Raw genomic sequence first — 18,707 nt, 5'->3', positions numbered from 1 at the left:
CAATTGACATAGGTTCATATGTGTTTCCCTGTAAATATCTACGCAGTTTCGAATTGTAGACAGAAGCGCGTGAACAGGACTTTTATATGGATCTGGTAATGTGACGTCATAGGGCTGCGGCGCGCTCCTGCATCTGTGTTTGCTTTCAGTTCAGGAAGGTCTGTAGTTTTAATCATTTAATGTGTTTAAATTCATACAATGCGTTCAGTCTGTTTTATATGTTTTACAAGCGATTTAAACTTTATAATTATTGCGTGTAACATGTAATATTGTATCTAATGATGAACGTTATTTATTGTGAGTAAAGCGCATCCACAGATCAGTCTGATTTCTCTCTCTGTTAGTGATTCAGATCAGAAACACGAATTACAAACTCCGAGTCAATTGAATCGGTTGATTCACAAAATGATTCACTGTTTCGAATCGCCGCTCGCTGAGAGACCTGCTGCTCAAAACAGTGGAAATACAACGAGAACAAACTCAAACATGAGTAATGACAACTTTTACAAACAACTGCAAATGTTTATTTTTTTTGTAATGACAATCTTAAAATACAATATATATATATATATATATATATATATATATATATATATATATATATATATATATATATATATTTTTTTTTTTTTTTTTTTTTTTTTTCAAATATGCCTCGATTAAATGTAGTCCGGTAAAATCACATTTATTTGAGTGAAACATAGCATTTGTTTCAGTAGATTATCAATTGACCAAGAGAGAGTGTGAAGGCAAGAGAGATGACAGTTGTGTGTGTGCGTAACGTTAACGTTACCTGCCTGCATGCTGTGCGTCTCTCTCTCTACAAACAACAATTCATTCAAAAACAGCAGCTTTACCACCCCATTGCTGAGGAATATACTGTAGCGATGTAGTATCTAGGATATTTTAATAAGGATCGCAGGCAAACGCTGACAAGAAGTTTATGTATGTGCGCAGCACAATGCGATCTCCGACCTCTCTCTCTCTCTCTCTCTCTCTCTCTCTCTCTCTCTCTCTCTGTGCTTTTGCGTGCATCAAGTAAAGCAGCACATTAATATACAACAGGGATTAAACTGACTTGGAACTACCTGTGCATTAAACGGTTTTACTGCACACCTGCCAGCCAATCAGAATCCAGTATCCAGACATTCCATGGAATAATATAATTATATTTTATGCACAGATTATATACCAATTAAAAAATAATAATAATCTGGGGAAATGTGAATCATATTTCATTATAAATAAACTTCTGTAGTGGTAAACAGAAACTGACACAAATATACTTTTTGTGTCCTCATTTGCCTCAATAGCAAAATAAAAATAAAATCAATGACAGTGTTTTAGTAACTTTCCAAAACAGGAATAAATAAACAAATACACAAACAAACAAAAATAACAAGAGATTGATTACAATAGTCAAAAAAGTGCTAGATCAAATTTGCCATCACACAACCTTTGTAACAGTTACGCAGCATTGACTAGTTTTATGTGAATGTAATGGCGTGGTATATCAACATAAAACAATTTTATAAATGTACATAAAAAATAGAGAATAATATTGATAGATTTACGATGTTAATAACTTTAGAAAAGCATCATCATATGGGTACGAAATTCTATTCTATATACAACATTTCTATAATGTGTACTTGTGTTTGTGGTTCTAGAGAGCAGTGAACAAAAGGGACTTTTATTTTGGTCTGGTGATGTGACGTCATAAATCTGCGCCGCGCTCCTCATCTGTTGAGATATACTTGAAAAAAGGTTTGTGGTTTTAACGTGTTTAAATCAATGCAAACTGTTACACAAGTTAAAGCATTTGCAAGTTATGTAAAATAAATAAATGCATTATTGTTAAATATAACGTTGTAATAATTTATTGTGTTACTTAAAAGTTAGCCTTAGTATATAACCTTAGTATATCATGAATTAATCGTGTGATATAAGGAGTGATCTGTGATTCGATTCAGTGGCACGCGGACTAAAAACGACAACAACAAACACAAACGAGTGAATGACAACCAAAAATGATTTCATTAAAGTGAAATTTATTAGATATGATAAATAATCGAATACCAAATATAAATAAAAAATAGTCTACCTAAATATGAACCTTCTGTGTAATTTGTATGCATTTTATGTATAAGTCTATTAACTCTCTGAATGTCTTACTAGTGCACTGACTACTGAACTAGGAGCTGATTGAGATGCAGAATGAGATTTAGTTTGCATTGATTTTTTCTTTCTATTAATTATTCTCATCTTAAACAGGACAAAGTGTCCAAACACACAGAAAAACTCCTGGAGAATCAACAGAGATCCACGTGACACACTATTATAAAGATGGCGTTTATTAAAGAGGAGAATGAAGACGTGAAGATTGAAGAAGCATTCAGAGTCAAACATGAAGAAACTGAGGAACAAACAAAGATGGAGTTTATTAAAGAGGAGAGTGAAGACATGAAGAGTTTAGAAACATTCAGAGTCAAACATGAAGACACTGACGAACAAACAGGTTGGTTTTTATTCTCAAAGCTGAAATTAAAGATATTAATGAATAATGTGTGTAGACATCATGCATTTAGTTCAGTTGTAACAATAATAAGTAATTAGCCTAAACAATATAAAAAAATTCCCCCTGTAACATTAAAAACCAATATTTGCTTCTAATTTTAAAAGTATTAATTTCTAGCACTTTGGTAAATATGCAAAAGTCTCTAAGAAAATAATTAATTTTGCGCAAAGCAAACCTTGAAATGTGAGTAATCGTATTTGGTGACTGCATGCTGTCTACAAACAGTGCTGTAAATATAAAGCATGTCTGACAATTAAAAAAAGCCAAAACAAAAGCACAAACAAGTTACATTTAGTTGTAATTATGTGAAGTGTAAGATTGTAATGTATTAGTTGTACACTTAAATATCTTATATTTATAAAAATATAACAAACGGGGGAATAATGGCGGCGTTGGGGGGCTGGGGGGTATAGGAAAAAGGGAAAAAAAGAAGGAACAAAATATATAAAATAAATAAATAGATAAAGAGAAGAAATTAAGAAAATAATTCCAATATTAGCAGTATAATTAATTCAATAAAAGAATGAACAAATAAATAGATGAGCGCTGTTCAGGAGCATCAGAGTGGAGCAGTAGGTCACAGTTATAAAGAAGGTACTGTATTTTACCATGAGAACGATATAAACCAGTGCTTCTCAAACTGATGGAGGGGGACGTGAACAAAATGCTGAGCTTTGGGATTTGTTTATTTCTACCCCAACTTCAAGTAACATTGTTACTTGTATTTCTGACAAGAAAAATGCTTCTCTTAGTATAAAAACAGTTACAGCTGGGAAAATAAGTATTTGACACACCAGAATTTTTTCAGTAAGGGTATTTCTAAGTGGGCTATTGACACAAAATTTCCACCAGATGTAGCCATCAAGCCAAATATTGAATTCATTCAAAGAAATCAGAACATTTAAGTATACAAGTTGAGTCATAATAAATAAAGTGAAATGACACAGGGGAAAATAATTGAACGCACTTTATTTAATAATTTGTAGAAAAGCCTTTGTTGACGATTACCAAGGTTATAGTAGTTTTGGATTTTTTCATTAGTTTTAGTTTTTATTTCGTTTTGACTTTTTGTTTTCAAATGCAGTTAGTTTTAATTAGTTTTTAGAGGCAAATTTAATAGTTTTTATTAGTTCTTATATTTTGGAACTGCTTTGTTTTAGTTTAGTTTTTATTAGTTACAGTGTTAGTTTTATTATTATTATTTTTTTTAAATTAAGATATTTGTCAGGTGCATGATTCAAAATCACCAGAATAAGCATTGTATAATAAAAATTCAACCAAAGATACATTTGGAAACATGTTTTATTCAGAGGACACATGAACACCCATCCTTAAATTAAAATACAACAGCCCACAAGATACCAGCCCTAAGTACAATATTTGTGCTTCTAGAGTCCAAGCATCCTAAACTTAAAGACAAACTCCTTGAGTTCTTTGAGCGTAAGAAACGCGAGCAAGAAGGGCAAAAACTAGTGCTTAAACCAACCACATCGGTGAACGTGGCTGTGCTAAAAGCCTCATACTTAGTGGCTAGTCGAATTGCTAAAGCTAAGAAACCCTTTACTATTGGGGAAGAGTTAATTCTGCCTGCTGCTAAAGACATGTGCAATGAACTACTTGGGGAGGCTGCGGCTAAAAAAATAGCTCTGGTACCGTTTTCTGCAATCACTGTCCATAGACGATTTGATGATATATCAGAGGGTATAGCAGCGGAGTGATCCACACAACTGATTTGGCACATGTTTTACGCCGGATGCCCTTCCTGACGCAACCTAGACCTGAGGCTGCACTAAACCGTGCAACCCCAGTGCTAGGACACACCCACTCACTCATTCACTCACACACTACGGCCAATTTAGACTGTTCAATTTACCTATGCATGTCTTTGGAATTGTGGGGGAAGATGTAGTTAAAATAATCAACCACATTAAAGCACACGTACTAAACTCTTACTAATTTGAGCAGCTCTGCAAATTGCAAATGACGGTGGTCTTAAGAGTGTGTACGAGCAAACCTCTCTGGCGGGTTTTTGGATCAAAACCAAAGCAGAATATCCCGAGATAGCCGTAAAAGCGCTGAAAAACGTTGCTACCACTTCCCGCAACATACCTATGCGAGGCCGGGTTTTCGACAATGACTGCAACTAAGACAAAATAGCGCAATAGACTGGACATTTCAATCACACTGAGGGTGATACTGTCTTCCATAAACCCAGATGGAACCTTCTTGTTGCAGGGAAACAAGCACAGGGCTCCCACTGATAATATTCGTTCAGTTCCCATATTTTGTTAAGCCTGTTCACACTTGAAAGATAGCTTTGAGTTGTTCAATGTTTATAGTTCATAGTTAATATTGTTCAAATTTCACTTCTTCAAGTTCACGTTTCTCACATGATTTCTCACACACAAACTCCAAATACATCTACATAAACCTGCGCTTGCTCTGTCTCGTATGCATGCACGCACTGTCACGATCTGATGCACTTGTTAATGCCGGATCTTTTAAAATCAGCTCAAATTTAGCACTGGTGGAAACGGTAGGCTAAAATTAATTAATTCGTTATGACCCCCTCCCCGCCGGTCCATGAAAAAAAAAAAAAAAAAAACGGTCCATGGTACATAAAAGGTTGGGGACCCCTGCACTAGAAGGCATAAAAAATGGTACATCATAACTGAGATCAGTTTTTTTCTAGGTTTCCTAAAATATTATTAGATTTAATAAACTGAATAGCATACAGCTTAAACTCTATAGGACACCAGTCGACTATGATCAGGTTTGGACACCATGATATGAGATCTAGCATACATGCATTACAAATCTACATGATTGGTGTTACCTGTTTTGTGGCATTAAACCGGGGTTAACTTATTTCTTTGTTTTCACACCTTAGGCCCAACAGCACTGAAAGAGGAGAAGGAAGTACTGAATGAAACTGAAGAGAAAGATCAGTTTGAGAATCTTCATGTTTTCATAACTGGAAAAAAATCAATGTGTTCCTTACAGTCAGAAAATACATCTACACAAAAAAGAGCCCAAAAGACAAAAACTAGGAGTTTTTTCACTTGCTTTCAGCGTGGAAAGAGTTTCAGTGAACAAGGAGAAGTTAAAATCTACAAGAAAATTCACACTGGAGAGAAGCCTTTCATCTGTCTGCAGTGTGGAAAGAGTTTCAGTCAAAATAGAAGCCTTAAAAGGCACATGATAATTCACACAGGAGAGAAGTATTTTATCTGCCAACAGTGTGGAAAGAGTTTCAATCAAAAAGGAAGCCTTAAAGTCCACATGAAAATTCACACAGGAGAGAAGTCTTTCACGTGCCGTCAATGTGGAAAGAGTTTCAGTCAACAAGGAAACCTTGGAAGGCACATGAGAATTCACACTGGAGAGAAGCCTTTTATCTGCCAACAGTGTGGAAAGAGTTTCAATGAAAATGAAAACCTTAAAATCCACATGAGAATTCACACAGGAGAGAAGCCTTTTATCTGCCAACAGTGTGGAAAGAGTTTCAGTGTAAATAGAAACCTTAAAATCCACATGAGAATTCATACAGAAGAGAAGTGTTTTATCTGCAAACGGTGTGGAAGAAGTTTCAGTAATCCTGGATACCTTAGAGTCCACCTGAGAGTTCACCCTGGAGAGAGACCTTACGCCTGCAAACAGTGTGGAAAGAGTTTCATTCAACGAGGACACCTTGACAAGCACATGAGGATCCACAACAGATAGAAGACTGACAGATCCCCTCAGTGTGGAAAGAGTTTCAACCAAAATGTGTGAAACAGACAGTTCTGCCCTTTATTTTGATTGGTTGACCCACATCTGAAGCTCAAAAGTATGTAGAGAGAATTCTCCCCAACTGATACTCTAAAAAGGACACATACTGCCATAGGAACTGACAACTTTCATTAATTCTTAGAAAAAACTTTCTGTGAACAACACAGATCATTGTGTATATTATTACTGTTCATTTAGTTTGTCTTTTGTGAAAGATGTTTTTGTAAAAGATGGTGTATGTTATCTTTTGATACCTATACAACATATTAGTGTTTTAAGAATCTTTAGTCATTTTTGCATGAACAACCAATCCCAGTACATATGCAAATACCATGCTTACAGACGAAGAGTCGTAAACTTTCCCTCCAAAAGCAAAAGTCACCATTGGCTCTCTAGCCTCCCAATTATCAATTACCCTGGCCTCTCTTACCTTTGTCTCCTAACTGTGACCCCCATAGGAGATAAAAGCTTCACACAGCAGGGCTTGACATTAACGCTTGTCCGGGACAAGTGGTTTTGTAAAAGGGCAAGTGAAAGAGAATTTTACTGGCCGGACCAGACAAGTAACCTGATTAAAACATCAATGACAAACAATAACTAGCGCGGCAACGAAACTTGGTGAGAATGATTCTGATTGTATTAACTACAGTGCAAACGGTGACTGAAAACGGACAGTATCAAGCTCGTGCAGCCTATCTGACTCAGGGGAAATCATCACTAATTGGCGCAACAGCATACACAAAGAAACAAACATGAACACACATACCGCGGTACAAAAAATATATAAATATTGTATAACATATTATATAGGTAAGCATTTTTACGATTGCAAGCGTGACATGGATTTTACAGTTAAGATTATTTATGCAGCGCGTTTTACATTACAAGTTGTGTCAAAGCAACCTTACAGTATTAAAATAATAAAGTAAAATGTCAATAATAATGCAAGAGTTCCATATTGCAACAAAGTCAAATTGGGGAGGACTCATCTGGTTCCCATGGCCTTGTGCCGGTGGCCGTTTAGGGTAGCAGTTCTTTCCTGATGATCTGTCTCTGGGGCTCATCTAGTTGACACGGTATCCGCTGACATTCGGCTGTATGTAAGTATTATATATGTATTATATGTAAGTGTGAACTCATGAATTGATTCCGGACATCGCAGCGCTGTCTTCATTAGCTTAGCTCGCCTCTGGCCCGCCTACATCAGATACACCGATTCGATTGGTTCCCAGAACTGCTTACGTAATGCAGTAACATGCATCATTGCTCGATGCCAGAGTGTCTTGCAGAGACAATTCAAATTGTGCTCTTGCAAGACCTCTGGATTTCCAGGGTACAGTATTTATATAATTTTTTACCTTTGATACACAGCCATGTCCATCTATCATGAGCATGAGCTTTTCATCTGGCATGTTAGATGTGTGTGCGCTCTGCCGTAGCATACACAAACGCCAGAAGGGAAAATCTGCAAAAGTTCCGGATGAGTTTGCGCAAGCATCTTTTAGCTTTCAATCGGTTTGAATCAGGATATAGCAAGTAATTACCGTTTTGAATAGCCGCTATACACACAATCTCTGTGCACTGTGTGAACAAATGAGTGTCGTATACACACGCGACAGATCGCTTCTGGCGTTTGTGTAAAATACGCCAGAGCGCGTACACATGTAACTTGCCGGAGGAAAAGCTTGTTCTCAGGACAGTTGGACATGGCTGTGTATCAAGGGTAAAAAAATTATATAAATACTGTTCAGTTTCGTGTCTTAGGACATCAGTGTATCAGCACGAGCCGCATGGTGTAATTTGGATTTGTCTGTGCATGTTTTTGTTTACTTTTAAAGGTCTGGTCCCCATCCATTGCCATTATATGGCTGGCAGACTGCACTGTTTTTTGTTAAAAATCTTCGTTTGTGTTCTGCTTAAGAAATAAAGTCACCTACATCTTGGATGCCCTGGGGGTAAGCAGATAAACATCAAATTTTCATTTTTGGGTGAACTATCCCTTTAGGCTGAAATATATCTAGACATATTCTGAATGCAAAACTAAATGTAAACGATTTTGAAAAGTTGAATAGATTCACACTTTATAGCATCGCTGCCTGAAGATATATAAAGTTCTGTCATTTCACCCAGCCTTAACATGCAGTAATGTTTTAAACACATTTGACTAGCTAGTTGATACATTAAAAAAACAACTATCAAAACTGATTGGCTAACAGGCAGCTAACGCTATTTTTCTCCTAAACGTGTCGGTGCTTGGTTATTTCATGTTTACTGAAGGCAAATCTGAATGATGCACCAATTTAACTTTAATCAACAAGGAATTGATTATGATGACACCCTTGCCTTAATGCAGAAAACGTCTCAGGTTACGTATGTAACCCTAGTTCCCTGAGAATAGGGAACGAGACACTGCGTCCTCTAGAGGGCGCTTTTGGGGAACGCTGCAGCGTGCCTCGAGTCTGAAGAATGCATAGAAAAACTACATGAAATGGCCGGCGCCAGCGTATGACGTCACCGCGGCGCGTCAGTCGCTGCCGTTGCGTCACTACCGGGCGACCATAACATAAAAGAGGCGCCCGTGCAACACAATACATCTTCAAAGTCTGAAGCTTTACCGTCCGAAGCATGGCGAGGAAGCCTAGAGGACGCAGTGTCTCGTTCCCTATTCTCAGGGAACTAGGGTTACATACGTAACCTGAGACGTTCCCTTCCGAAGGGAACTCTCACTGCGTCCTCTAGAGGGCGCTTTTGGGGAACGGTATACCAACACTGCCATGCTGAGGGGAGTGCATGCTAAGCCAGCGAGCACTAAGCAACAATTCTGAGAGGAATTGCCCCTACTAGGACGTGGTGACGGCTGTCAAAACGTTACCCCTCCCGGCCAGAGGCCTGACCTGTTACCCACTTACAGACTGGGTAGAACCCAGGGCACAGCTCAGGCTTGGAATTATAGTAATTCCTTCTGAGGGAAACGGCTAAGCTTCGATGGAAACTTAGACTTGTCAGAACCAGAAACTACCGCAACATAGGGCCTAGTTCCCTCAGGAACTGGCTCCCATAAGAGGGCAGAAACCTGTCCTGGGTCCGTTCAAAGGGCCACTAGTAGTGGCGCGCCCCAATAGTGGATGGTCAGAAGACATCAGCTAAGATATCAAAGGAGTCGAACCCAGGGAACCGGGGTTGTAAGCCGACTTCAATAGATGGGAACAAGGCAAAGCGTGTGACCCATACCAAAAAGGATTTAAAAGAGGAACTCAAACTTGGTGGGAACCTACCAACACGTGGATTTTATAGAAGTGCCCCAGGTGTGTGTGCACTTACCACACTTGTGGTTTTAACTGGAAGACGCCCAGGCATAGCGTGGGACGCTTACCGACATGATCGGATTTAAGGGGAGTGTTTTCCCAGGGGGTTTCACTATCAGCTCCATGCCGTCTGAAGAGACAGAAAGGGTATGACCCTGATGGTTAGGGGATTGCCACACTAACCCTCCCCTGGACAGAAGCTCGCAAGCTATCTGTCAACAGAGATGAACATGGAGCTGAGACCATCCTGAAATGGTGGACGATAGTAGAGGACAAAAATCCTGACCCTGATCCATAGGGAGGATCGCTTCTCCAGAAGGGGGCACTGCTGTCTTTTAGGGAACCCTTAATGAAAAGGGGGGAAGCGTGCACAGCCCGGTCCACGCGACCTGTATGAAGGTCTGGCAATCTCACGAAGGTGGGTTGGCGCTCATAGAAGACCCTTCCCAGAAGGGGAGCTGCACAACCGAACAGGAGCGAATGCTCTCACTGTTACCCTTCATAGAGGGGAGCATACATCCAGAATAATGGCTGGAGAGTAGAAACCTGAAGCATGAAGGTCAAGCTCCTACCCTGGGAAACAGGGAGGAGAACTTGGCCACCAAGGAGTGGTGCTCTTATAAGTGAACCCTGGAAAGGGGGCACGCCAACATCCTTGTAGCAGATTCATAACTCTCAAGGGTCTGTCCCTGGTAGATTCCTACCCTCAGGAGGGAGGAAACATTCCGTCCTAGGAAGTTGCTCTGAAGGAAACCCTGAATTAGGGGAGGTCAGGTCCGTTCCAGCAATCCTGCGCACAGGGAGGAACGCGAGCTCTTAACCTTAACAAAACCCATTCCTCAGAAGGGGGAGCACTCAGTCCTGGGAAGTTGCTCTGAAGGAAACCCTGGATTAGGGGAGCTCAGATATGTTCCAGCAATCCTGCGCACAGGGAGGAACGTGAGCTCTTAACCTTAACAAACCCTTCCCTCAGAAAGGGGAGCACTGTTTGCCTTGAAAGTTTCTGGGAAGCTCCGGAATGAATAAGGGCAGCTTCCTAGTTCAGACACTTCGTAAACCTTTCCTCAGAAAGGGAAGTGGAACTAGGCCTGGGGGGCGAGAATCGATCCTAGAGTGACGGCTTTGAAAGATGCTCAAACCCTCTGTAGGGGAGACATTCGTCAGCCTGGGTGTAGATCCTACATCAAGTGCTGCCTCAGCCCTCAGGCTTAGAATGAGGCGACTTGAAGAGAGTCACAAAGTGGCACTCAGATTTACATAAAAACCCCTTCCTCAGAAAGGGGAGCGCACACCAAATGGACCGAGAATCAAGACCCCAGCTGGAAAGCATGTCACCAGGTGGAGCTCAAATAAGAACCTTTTCCGCCGAAAAGGGAGCAACCAAACCTGCTCCGGGTTCGCAGCGAGCACTCCGGTCTGCTGCACTCCTATTCAAGTGAACGCCTGTCTCAACAGGTGTAGACACTCAGTTTCCATGGAAACCGTATTTAGGAGAGGACACGAAGCGGATCCTCGCACGCAGGCCGTCTGCAACAGAGTTAAACATACAAGTGCAATCTTAACCATAAATATCTTAAGATGCTTACCTAGGGAGAAAGGAAAATTTCCTTTTGCTCGTTTAACCACTGAAGGGGGAAGCCTGATAGTGCTGGAACAAGTGTTGTGTAGACGGACACCACCATACAACCGTTTGAAGGGAGGGGTGCTCCGTCGAGATGTTTCCACCTTTTTCTGAGGGAAAAACACAACACGCAACCTAACCCTGCAGGCAACACGCCTATCCAGCCATAAGGGGGGCGTAACTAGGGAGTTATGCTCCTGTCTCAATAGGGCATAAGTCTACACTAGGCCTGCAAAGGACAGCATAACCATATCAAGGGCAAACCCAAGAAAGACTTAGGGAGCTTACCTTGAAGAGGACAAGGTCCTATGTGTAATGTATGCTGTAAGGGTTGGTTTACCGCACAGCCTGTGGAGTGGAGAGGGCAAAACACTGCCGTAACCTTAATCCATAGGATCAGAGGGGGGCGTCTGCCGTAGACTCGTCGTATTTCTTCTGTGGAGAGAGAAAACATACACAGGCCTGAGACAGTATGAAGTTCCTTCAAAGTAAAAAACGGATCATACTCACCCATTTAAGAGCATCCTGCTTCATAGAAAGAGGCGGGACTCCCCTCAGAGACCGCCTGATTCCAGACCGTCAGTAAATTAGGGTTCTATACAGGTAGAACCACCAAAGAACATCATAGGTCCGGGGAGTGCAGGAAGCTTAAATGGCGACAGGGGAATTAAAATGGCGACCCGACTGGACCGAGGGAAGGAGAGGTTTTATTAGGTATTACTCTGACCCCTGCGAGAATTTTGTCTCGCTTGGATGACTTCCCTTAAATCCTGTCTGCCACCTCTCGATCCGCGTCGCCTCCTAGACCTGCTCGCAGGGGGAGGAGGAGCACGGGATGCAACACTAGCCTTCTGCACCTGCCTCTGTTCCTCAGAAGGAGGCGGCGCAGGACCCCTGTGGTGTTCGGGCTGAGACCTGGGCCTTCGAGGGATAAAGGACTTGAAGGCAGCTGAGCGCGTCTTCGCTTCTCTGAACTTTTCAACCACCGTCTCGACGGAGGCACCGAAAAGCTCAGATGGCGAAACCGGTGCGTCGAGAAGAAAGCCCTTCTCTTTCCTCCCGACATCAGTCAGGTTCAACCACAGATGTCTCTCCGTAGCCACCATAGCCCCCATGGCCCTGCCCATATGGGTAGCGGCCTGCTTGGTGGCACGGAGAGCGAGATCCGTGGTGCGACGGAGCTCAGCCACCTGGTCAGGGGAAAGACCCTGACCGTTGTCCAGGTCTTTCAGCAGATCGGCTTGGTAGGCTTGGAGCACTGCCATGGTGTGCAGTGCACCCACCGCCTGACCTGCTGCTGCATATGCTCTGCCGTTCAGCCGGGATTTTAATTGCAGGGCCGGAGAAGGCAGAGAGGGAGTCTTGAGAGAGGAGGCCCGCCCTGTGGAGAGATAGCAGGCTAGCGTCTCTTCCACAGGGGGCATCCTCTCATAGCCGTGGTCACGCAATCCCTCGATATTAGCATAGTTCGCCATGGACGAACTATGAATGCGCGCCGAGTACGGCTTTTTCCAGCCCTTCTCGATCTCAGTATGAAGATCGGGAAGGAATGGGAGACTCACCGGAGCTGGGTGGTTATGGCCTGAAAGATACCGCTCGTCGAGGCGACCCCGCGGCGTTATCTTTCTAGCCCGCTTCCACGGCAGGTCGAGCCTGGCCGTGGCGCGGTCCATAACCTCCAGCAGCTCTTCATATGCAGGGCAGGAAGGTAGAGAGGATTCAGCCTCAGCGTCTTCATCCATCTCTAGCACTTCCTGTTCTTCTTGGGTGGAACCCAAAAGAGCACTTGCTCCTGGATCTGACGACGTCAGCGATAACGCATCATCATCAGCTAGGAGCCTGTCATCGTCTCCGGCTGGCGAGAGAGAGAGACCCTTCTCAAGTTCGTCAGCCAGTTCCACTTGCGAGCCCCACGAGCTCAGTTTTCTCCGTGCCTCGGCAACGGCAGGACCCGAACCGCGAGGGGCAAGTGAATGCTCATCTTTCCTCAGAAAGAGAGACAGACGAGACCGGAGCTTCTTCATAGGGAAGCGCTCACAATGTACACACAATGCCCCCTCAAGGACATCGCGTGTGTGCTCTTCGCCCAAACAGAATACGCAAAGTTCATGTGTGTCATCAGGTGTCAAATAACGAGGACACGGATGAACACACCGCTTAAACGACTTGCTAGTGCTTGCCATGATAGTAGTTTAAAGAAAGGATTCTTACCGTTTCTTCCAATGCACATCCAAACCGGGAAAGCTGAAGACAGCGAAGATGTATTGTGTTGCACGGGCGCCTCTTTTATGTTATGGTCGCCCGGTAGTGACGCAACGGCAGCGACTGACGCGCCGCGGTGACGTCATACGCTGGCGCCGGCCATTTCATGTAGTTTTTCTATGCATTCTTCAGACTCGAGGCACGCTGCAGCGTTCCCCAAAAGCGCCCTCTAGAGGACGCAGTGAGAGTTCCCTTCGGAAGGGAACTGAGAAAAGTGGCTGATCCAATGCTGACTCTGCTGCAGGCAGCTCACGTGCATGAGTGTTAAGGTTGGGGGAGGGGTGTGTCTGAACCAAAGGTCTGAACTAAATCAGCACCCTGATAAAGATGTTGATTGGCACAAAGTATTTTATGTATTTTAAAAATACAAAATACTCATCTTAAATGTATTTAAATACAAATTACATTAGATTTTTCCCAAAGGCTTTAAAATACAAAATAGTATTTTGTATTTCAAATACGTATTTTAAAAACATTTATTTAAAATAATGCCCATCCCTGGGAGCAACTATATCTAAAGTGCTAGAAAAAAGAGAGTCAATAGTTTCTGTTGCATCATCAAGTTTTCCTGAGCTATCGGATATGCTGAGGAATTCAGATAAATCAGGAAGGTTACTTACAAAGCAGTCTCTTGTGGAAAAAGTAATGGTTCTACCGTACTTATAGCGAGGAGTTAGTTTTACAGTTTTAGTTATATGGAGTATACAAGAGACTAGATAATGATCTGAGATATCATCACTTTGCTGCAGAATTTCAACGCCATTAACATCAATTCCATGTGACAGTATTAAATCTAGAGTATGATTTCGGCAATGAGTAGGCCCTGAGATGTGTTGTCTAACCCCAATTGAGTTCAGAATGTCTATAAATGCTGATCCCAATGCATCTTTTTCATTATCAACATGGATGTTAAAATCACCCACTATTAAGAATTTACCTGCGGCCAACACTAACTCGGATAGAAAATCAGCAAATTCTTTAATAAATTCTGTATGGTGCCCTGGTGGCCTGTAAACAGTAGCCAGTACAAACGTCACAGGAGATTTATCATTAATACTTGTTTCTTTGGATAATGTTATATAAAGCACCATTACCTCAAACGAGTTATACTTAAAGCCCGTTCTCTGAGAAACACTGAACATATTGCTATAAATTGTGCAAACACCTCCCCCCTTGCCTTTTACACGTGGCACATGTTTGTAACAGTTTTGGGGGGTAGACTCATTTAAAATAATGTAATCGTCTGGTTTTAGCCAGGTTTCTGTCAAACAGAGCACATCTAGCTTGTGATCAGTGATCATATCATTTACAAAAAGTGCTTTTGTAGAAAGGGACCTGATATGATAAGCCAAGCTTTATCAATTGTTTCTCTGTATTATATATATTTTTTATTTGTTGAACATCAATTAAATTGTTAGTCTTGATTTGATTCAGGCGTTTTTTTGTATTTTCTAGCTCAGGGAACAGACACAGTCTCTATAGTGTGATATCTAGGTGAAAGGGTCTCTATGTGCTGAGAATTAACTGATTTCTGTGACGTGAGGCGGCTAGCAGACGGTCGGTTTAGCCAGTCTATCTGCTTCCTGACCTGGGCCCCAGTTAGTCAAGTGCAAATGCTAAGACTACGTGCCATATGGCGAGATAGGAGAGATGCTCCACATCCGGAGGGATGAAGACCATCTCTTTTCAACAGGTCAGGTCTGCCCCAGAAACTCGTCCAATTGTCTATGAAACCTATGTTATTTCGTGGGCACCACTTTGACATCCAGCCATTGAGTGACCACAGTCTACTGTGTATCTCGTCACCACGGTAAGCCGGGAGGGGACCAGAGCATATAATGGTGTCTGACATTGTACTTGCAAGTTCACACACCTCTTTAATATTATTTTTAGTGATCCCCGACTGGCGAAGTCAAACATCATTAGTGCTGACGTGAATAACAATCTTACTGAATTTACGTTTAACATTAGCCAGCACTTTTAAATTTGCCAAGATGTCAGGTGCTCTGGCTCCCGGTAAACACTGGACTATGGTGGCTGGAGTCTCTATTTTCACATTCTGTACAATAGAATCGCCAATTACTAGAGTGGTTATTGTATAATGGTTCCAACTTACCACTGTTGTATTGATGAACTCTTGAAGAGAGGGATGGGATAAGGAACAACGGAGTGAATAGGACGTAAAAGAAATCACGATTCGCAAGCTAATCGGCTAACAGAATGCTAACTTGTTGCAAATTGTGGTTGTGGAATAAAAGCGAAACGGTTCGCGCGAGAGAAAGGAGAGGGGTAGTAGGCACGAGTAGAGAACATGACTGTAAATGCAAGTCGCCAGTGGCAAGCTAAATAGCTAACCCACTGCACTCGCGGTTAACGGGTAAAGTGAGCAGTCCAATTAGTGTGACGGATAATTTCACAGGTATGTTGGGAGTAAAGCTGTTTTTAATTACTTTAAACAGCAGAGAGTAATAATAAGATAGAGATTTCTAAAGGAAACAAGCTCCAGAAAGCTACAATCACAGAGAGCTAAAAACACAAACCACACTGCAGCTCAGCACTACAACAATAGTTCAGTAAACTAGTAGTTAATATTACCTGACTTACATTTTAGATACATCATTGACCATTTTTGCAAACAAAAATAGCTCTAAGCCACAGCAGAACAGTCGCAAATCTCTGAGAAACACACAGCAGTGTTTCAGTACTGAATGATTTAGCACTTTTTTTTAATGAATTGTGAATCCGTAACCTACTACCACTATTGGTCGTTCGGTTTCATATTTAAAAGTATTGCATTTTTCCAACATTTTAGATTTATGTAAAAAAAAAATTAAAACATTAATCTTGTAACATTATTTATGTATTTGCAATTTTACTGTGTAAATGCATTTTTGGGAACCTCTTATCTTCATTAAACAGTCTGAGTAAATACATTTAAATGGCATTTTTGATGCAGGCTAGGTTTTTCCTGTGCAGTGGAAAGATGGAGTTCGTTGATACTGATTTAATTTGAATGGTAGTGATACTGAGTCACATTAATTAAATGTATTGATAAAATTGAAGAATTAAATGATGACATACATTTAGTAAGGTTTGGAAAATAAATTTAAAAAGTGTCCTAGAAGGCAAATATTACAAATATTCTGATTGAAGTAAGACTTTATAAAGTAGTGATGAGACTATTGCTACAGAAAGGATTAATTTACAGCAAAAAAAAAGGCTTTTTTTTTGGCCCCGGACAAGTAAATTTTTTACTCGGACAAGTGAATGTCTCATTTACTTGTCCAAAGGACAAGAACATGTCAAAGCTTAATGTCAAGCCCTGCACAGTGACTTGCCTCAGTTCTCCAGGCTTTTCTGAGTTCTTTTAGTCCTGTGTCTCATCACTTCTATCTTCTGCAACCTTGTCTTTTCATTCCACCAAAGTTCACAGGAATTTAATTGGGTCTCTTTCTCAGCTCATCATTCTTCTTCATTTTCCACCTTGGAAGAAACTCCCAATCACCACAGAGTCAGGACACCTTTGGAACTCATAGCTCTTCAAACCTGGAAGAATGTGATTCCAAGTCCAAAACCTTGAAACCATCAAGACTTTCACCCAAGACTGCATCCAAACACTCGTTAACGACCAAGGCAATGCAAGTATCATACATTTAACTAAACAAACAGAGGTTTAACGTTTTAAACGTTTTAATATGTGAACCCCGTTGTAAAACAGCAGAGGTGTCGATCTCCGAATGCGAGGATAGATAGCTCCTAAAGCATATTTCCATATAAATGCACGGCTAATTCGTTGTTTTGTCACAAGTGAAAAACAATATTAACCTTCTAGTTGTAAAAAGAGCCTCATATAAGCCTAATATTTCGTGCTATGGAGTCCATTCATTCGCATTCAGAGATCGACACTTCCTGACTGGCAAGACGGCAAACCAAATAGTGTAGGTGAGTTTTCCAAAAACTTTCTTTTCAGTAATCTCAGTGTACACAAACAATGTTCTCAGTGCTCGAGTTCATGTGTAGAGGCCCAGGGGATACTTCGAGCAAAGTTTCATGGTGTGTCGAGCCTTCTTAAGTGTTTTAAAAATATCGATTTTGATGCGCTCAAATTTATGCCCCTAGTACTCGCATTCACCAGCCATTGAAAACAAAACGAAATCACGGTTAATCTCAAAAATGGCTCGTTTGTCGTAATTATGCTTTTAGATATATGTTTGTCTCGTTTGTCATGTAGGATCATATCTACATGATTTTAATAGGATAACATTTTTATCTTTAATCTTTAGAAAATGTTCAAGAATACAGTTTTCCATTGTATCTATTACTAACCAATAGTTTTTGCAGTTTACTTAAACTCACCTTGATGTACTTTGTTCAGTTGCATAACATACATTAGTGCACAAATTTCTAAGGAACTGATAAGATTGATGAAACAAAAGACCATTTTAAAAGTATTTTAACTCTTTCCCTGCCAGAATTTTTTTGTAAAGTTGCCAGAAACTGATATAATTTTCAACAGTACCCTGTTTTATTCCATATTTGATGGGTTTTTGAGGATTGTACATGTAGAGGTATAAGATCAAACAGTTCTGTATTGCAAAGTGTATAATGTGAAATGACGCCTATTTTAATATCACTTACACTGGCGGGTGGCACGAGGGGGGCGATAATGAGCGGCAGGGAATTTCGCTCATTATGTCAGTCATGTCAACACACTACAAGACTTTGGCAGTATCCGAAATCGCCCCCTATACCCTCATTCACTATTCCCTACATTAGTCCACTCGTACAGTTCACTTGAAGGAGTGAATAAAAACGAGTGAGTGAATTCGGACACTAAGTGCACCGGAAGAACTGCCGCTTTTGTATAGTATTGCTTACTGTTTAACAATCATTTAAAACTGAGAGTTCGAGTAGTAAGATTAAAGGATTTATCTTGAACTATGTCAAAGAATTTATGTATAAACCCTGGTTAAAAAAATTTATAATCACTTTACAACGAATTCGGTACCTGTGTTTTATGCTGTATTACGCCATGGACTAGCGCATTGTAAAATGAATAGATGGATGATTCAGCTGCGGCGCCATCGTCTGGCAAGACGCGGTAATTCAGTCGGCGCGCGACTCTCACAGTGCATTATGGGTTATCTCTAGCTGTTGAGCGTACATCGTT

At 41.1% G+C, this 18,707-nt stretch overlaps 1 protein-coding gene across 1 annotated transcript; it reads left to right on the top strand.

Moving 5' to 3' along the window:
• Positions 1-1,668: 1,668 nt before the first annotated feature.
• LOC141340068 (uncharacterized) lies at positions 1,669-7,574 on the top strand. Its single transcript, XM_073845005.1, has 3 exons — positions 1,669-1,767; positions 2,275-2,518; positions 5,469-7,574. The coding sequence occupies exons 2-3, from the start codon at positions 2,347-2,349 to the stop codon at positions 6,299-6,301; spliced, it is 1,005 nt and encodes a 334-aa protein (XP_073701106.1). The 5' UTR covers positions 1,669-1,767; positions 2,275-2,346; the 3' UTR covers positions 6,302-7,574.
• The last annotated feature ends 11,133 nt before the right edge of the window (positions 7,575-18,707 follow it).

The sequence above is a fragment of the Garra rufa genome, chromosome 1 (genome assembly GCF_049309525.1).
Source record: "Garra rufa chromosome 1, GarRuf1.0, whole genome shotgun sequence".
Classification (NCBI taxonomy): domain Eukaryota; kingdom Metazoa; phylum Chordata; class Actinopteri; order Cypriniformes; family Cyprinidae; genus Garra; species Garra rufa.
This window is presented reverse-complemented; position numbering and strand designations above follow the sequence as displayed.

What these genes read in the sequence shown, in the direction of transcription:
- LOC141340068 (XM_073845005.1), top strand. Translation starts at nt 2,347, where the DNA reads ATGGCGTTTATTAAAGAGGAGAATGAAGACGTGAAGATTGAAGAAGCA. An exon ending in AGACACTGACGAACAAACAG is followed by an intron (nt 2,519 to 5,468) that starts GTTGGTTTTTAT and finishes TTCACACCTTAG; the next exon opens with GCCCAACAGCACTGAAAGAG.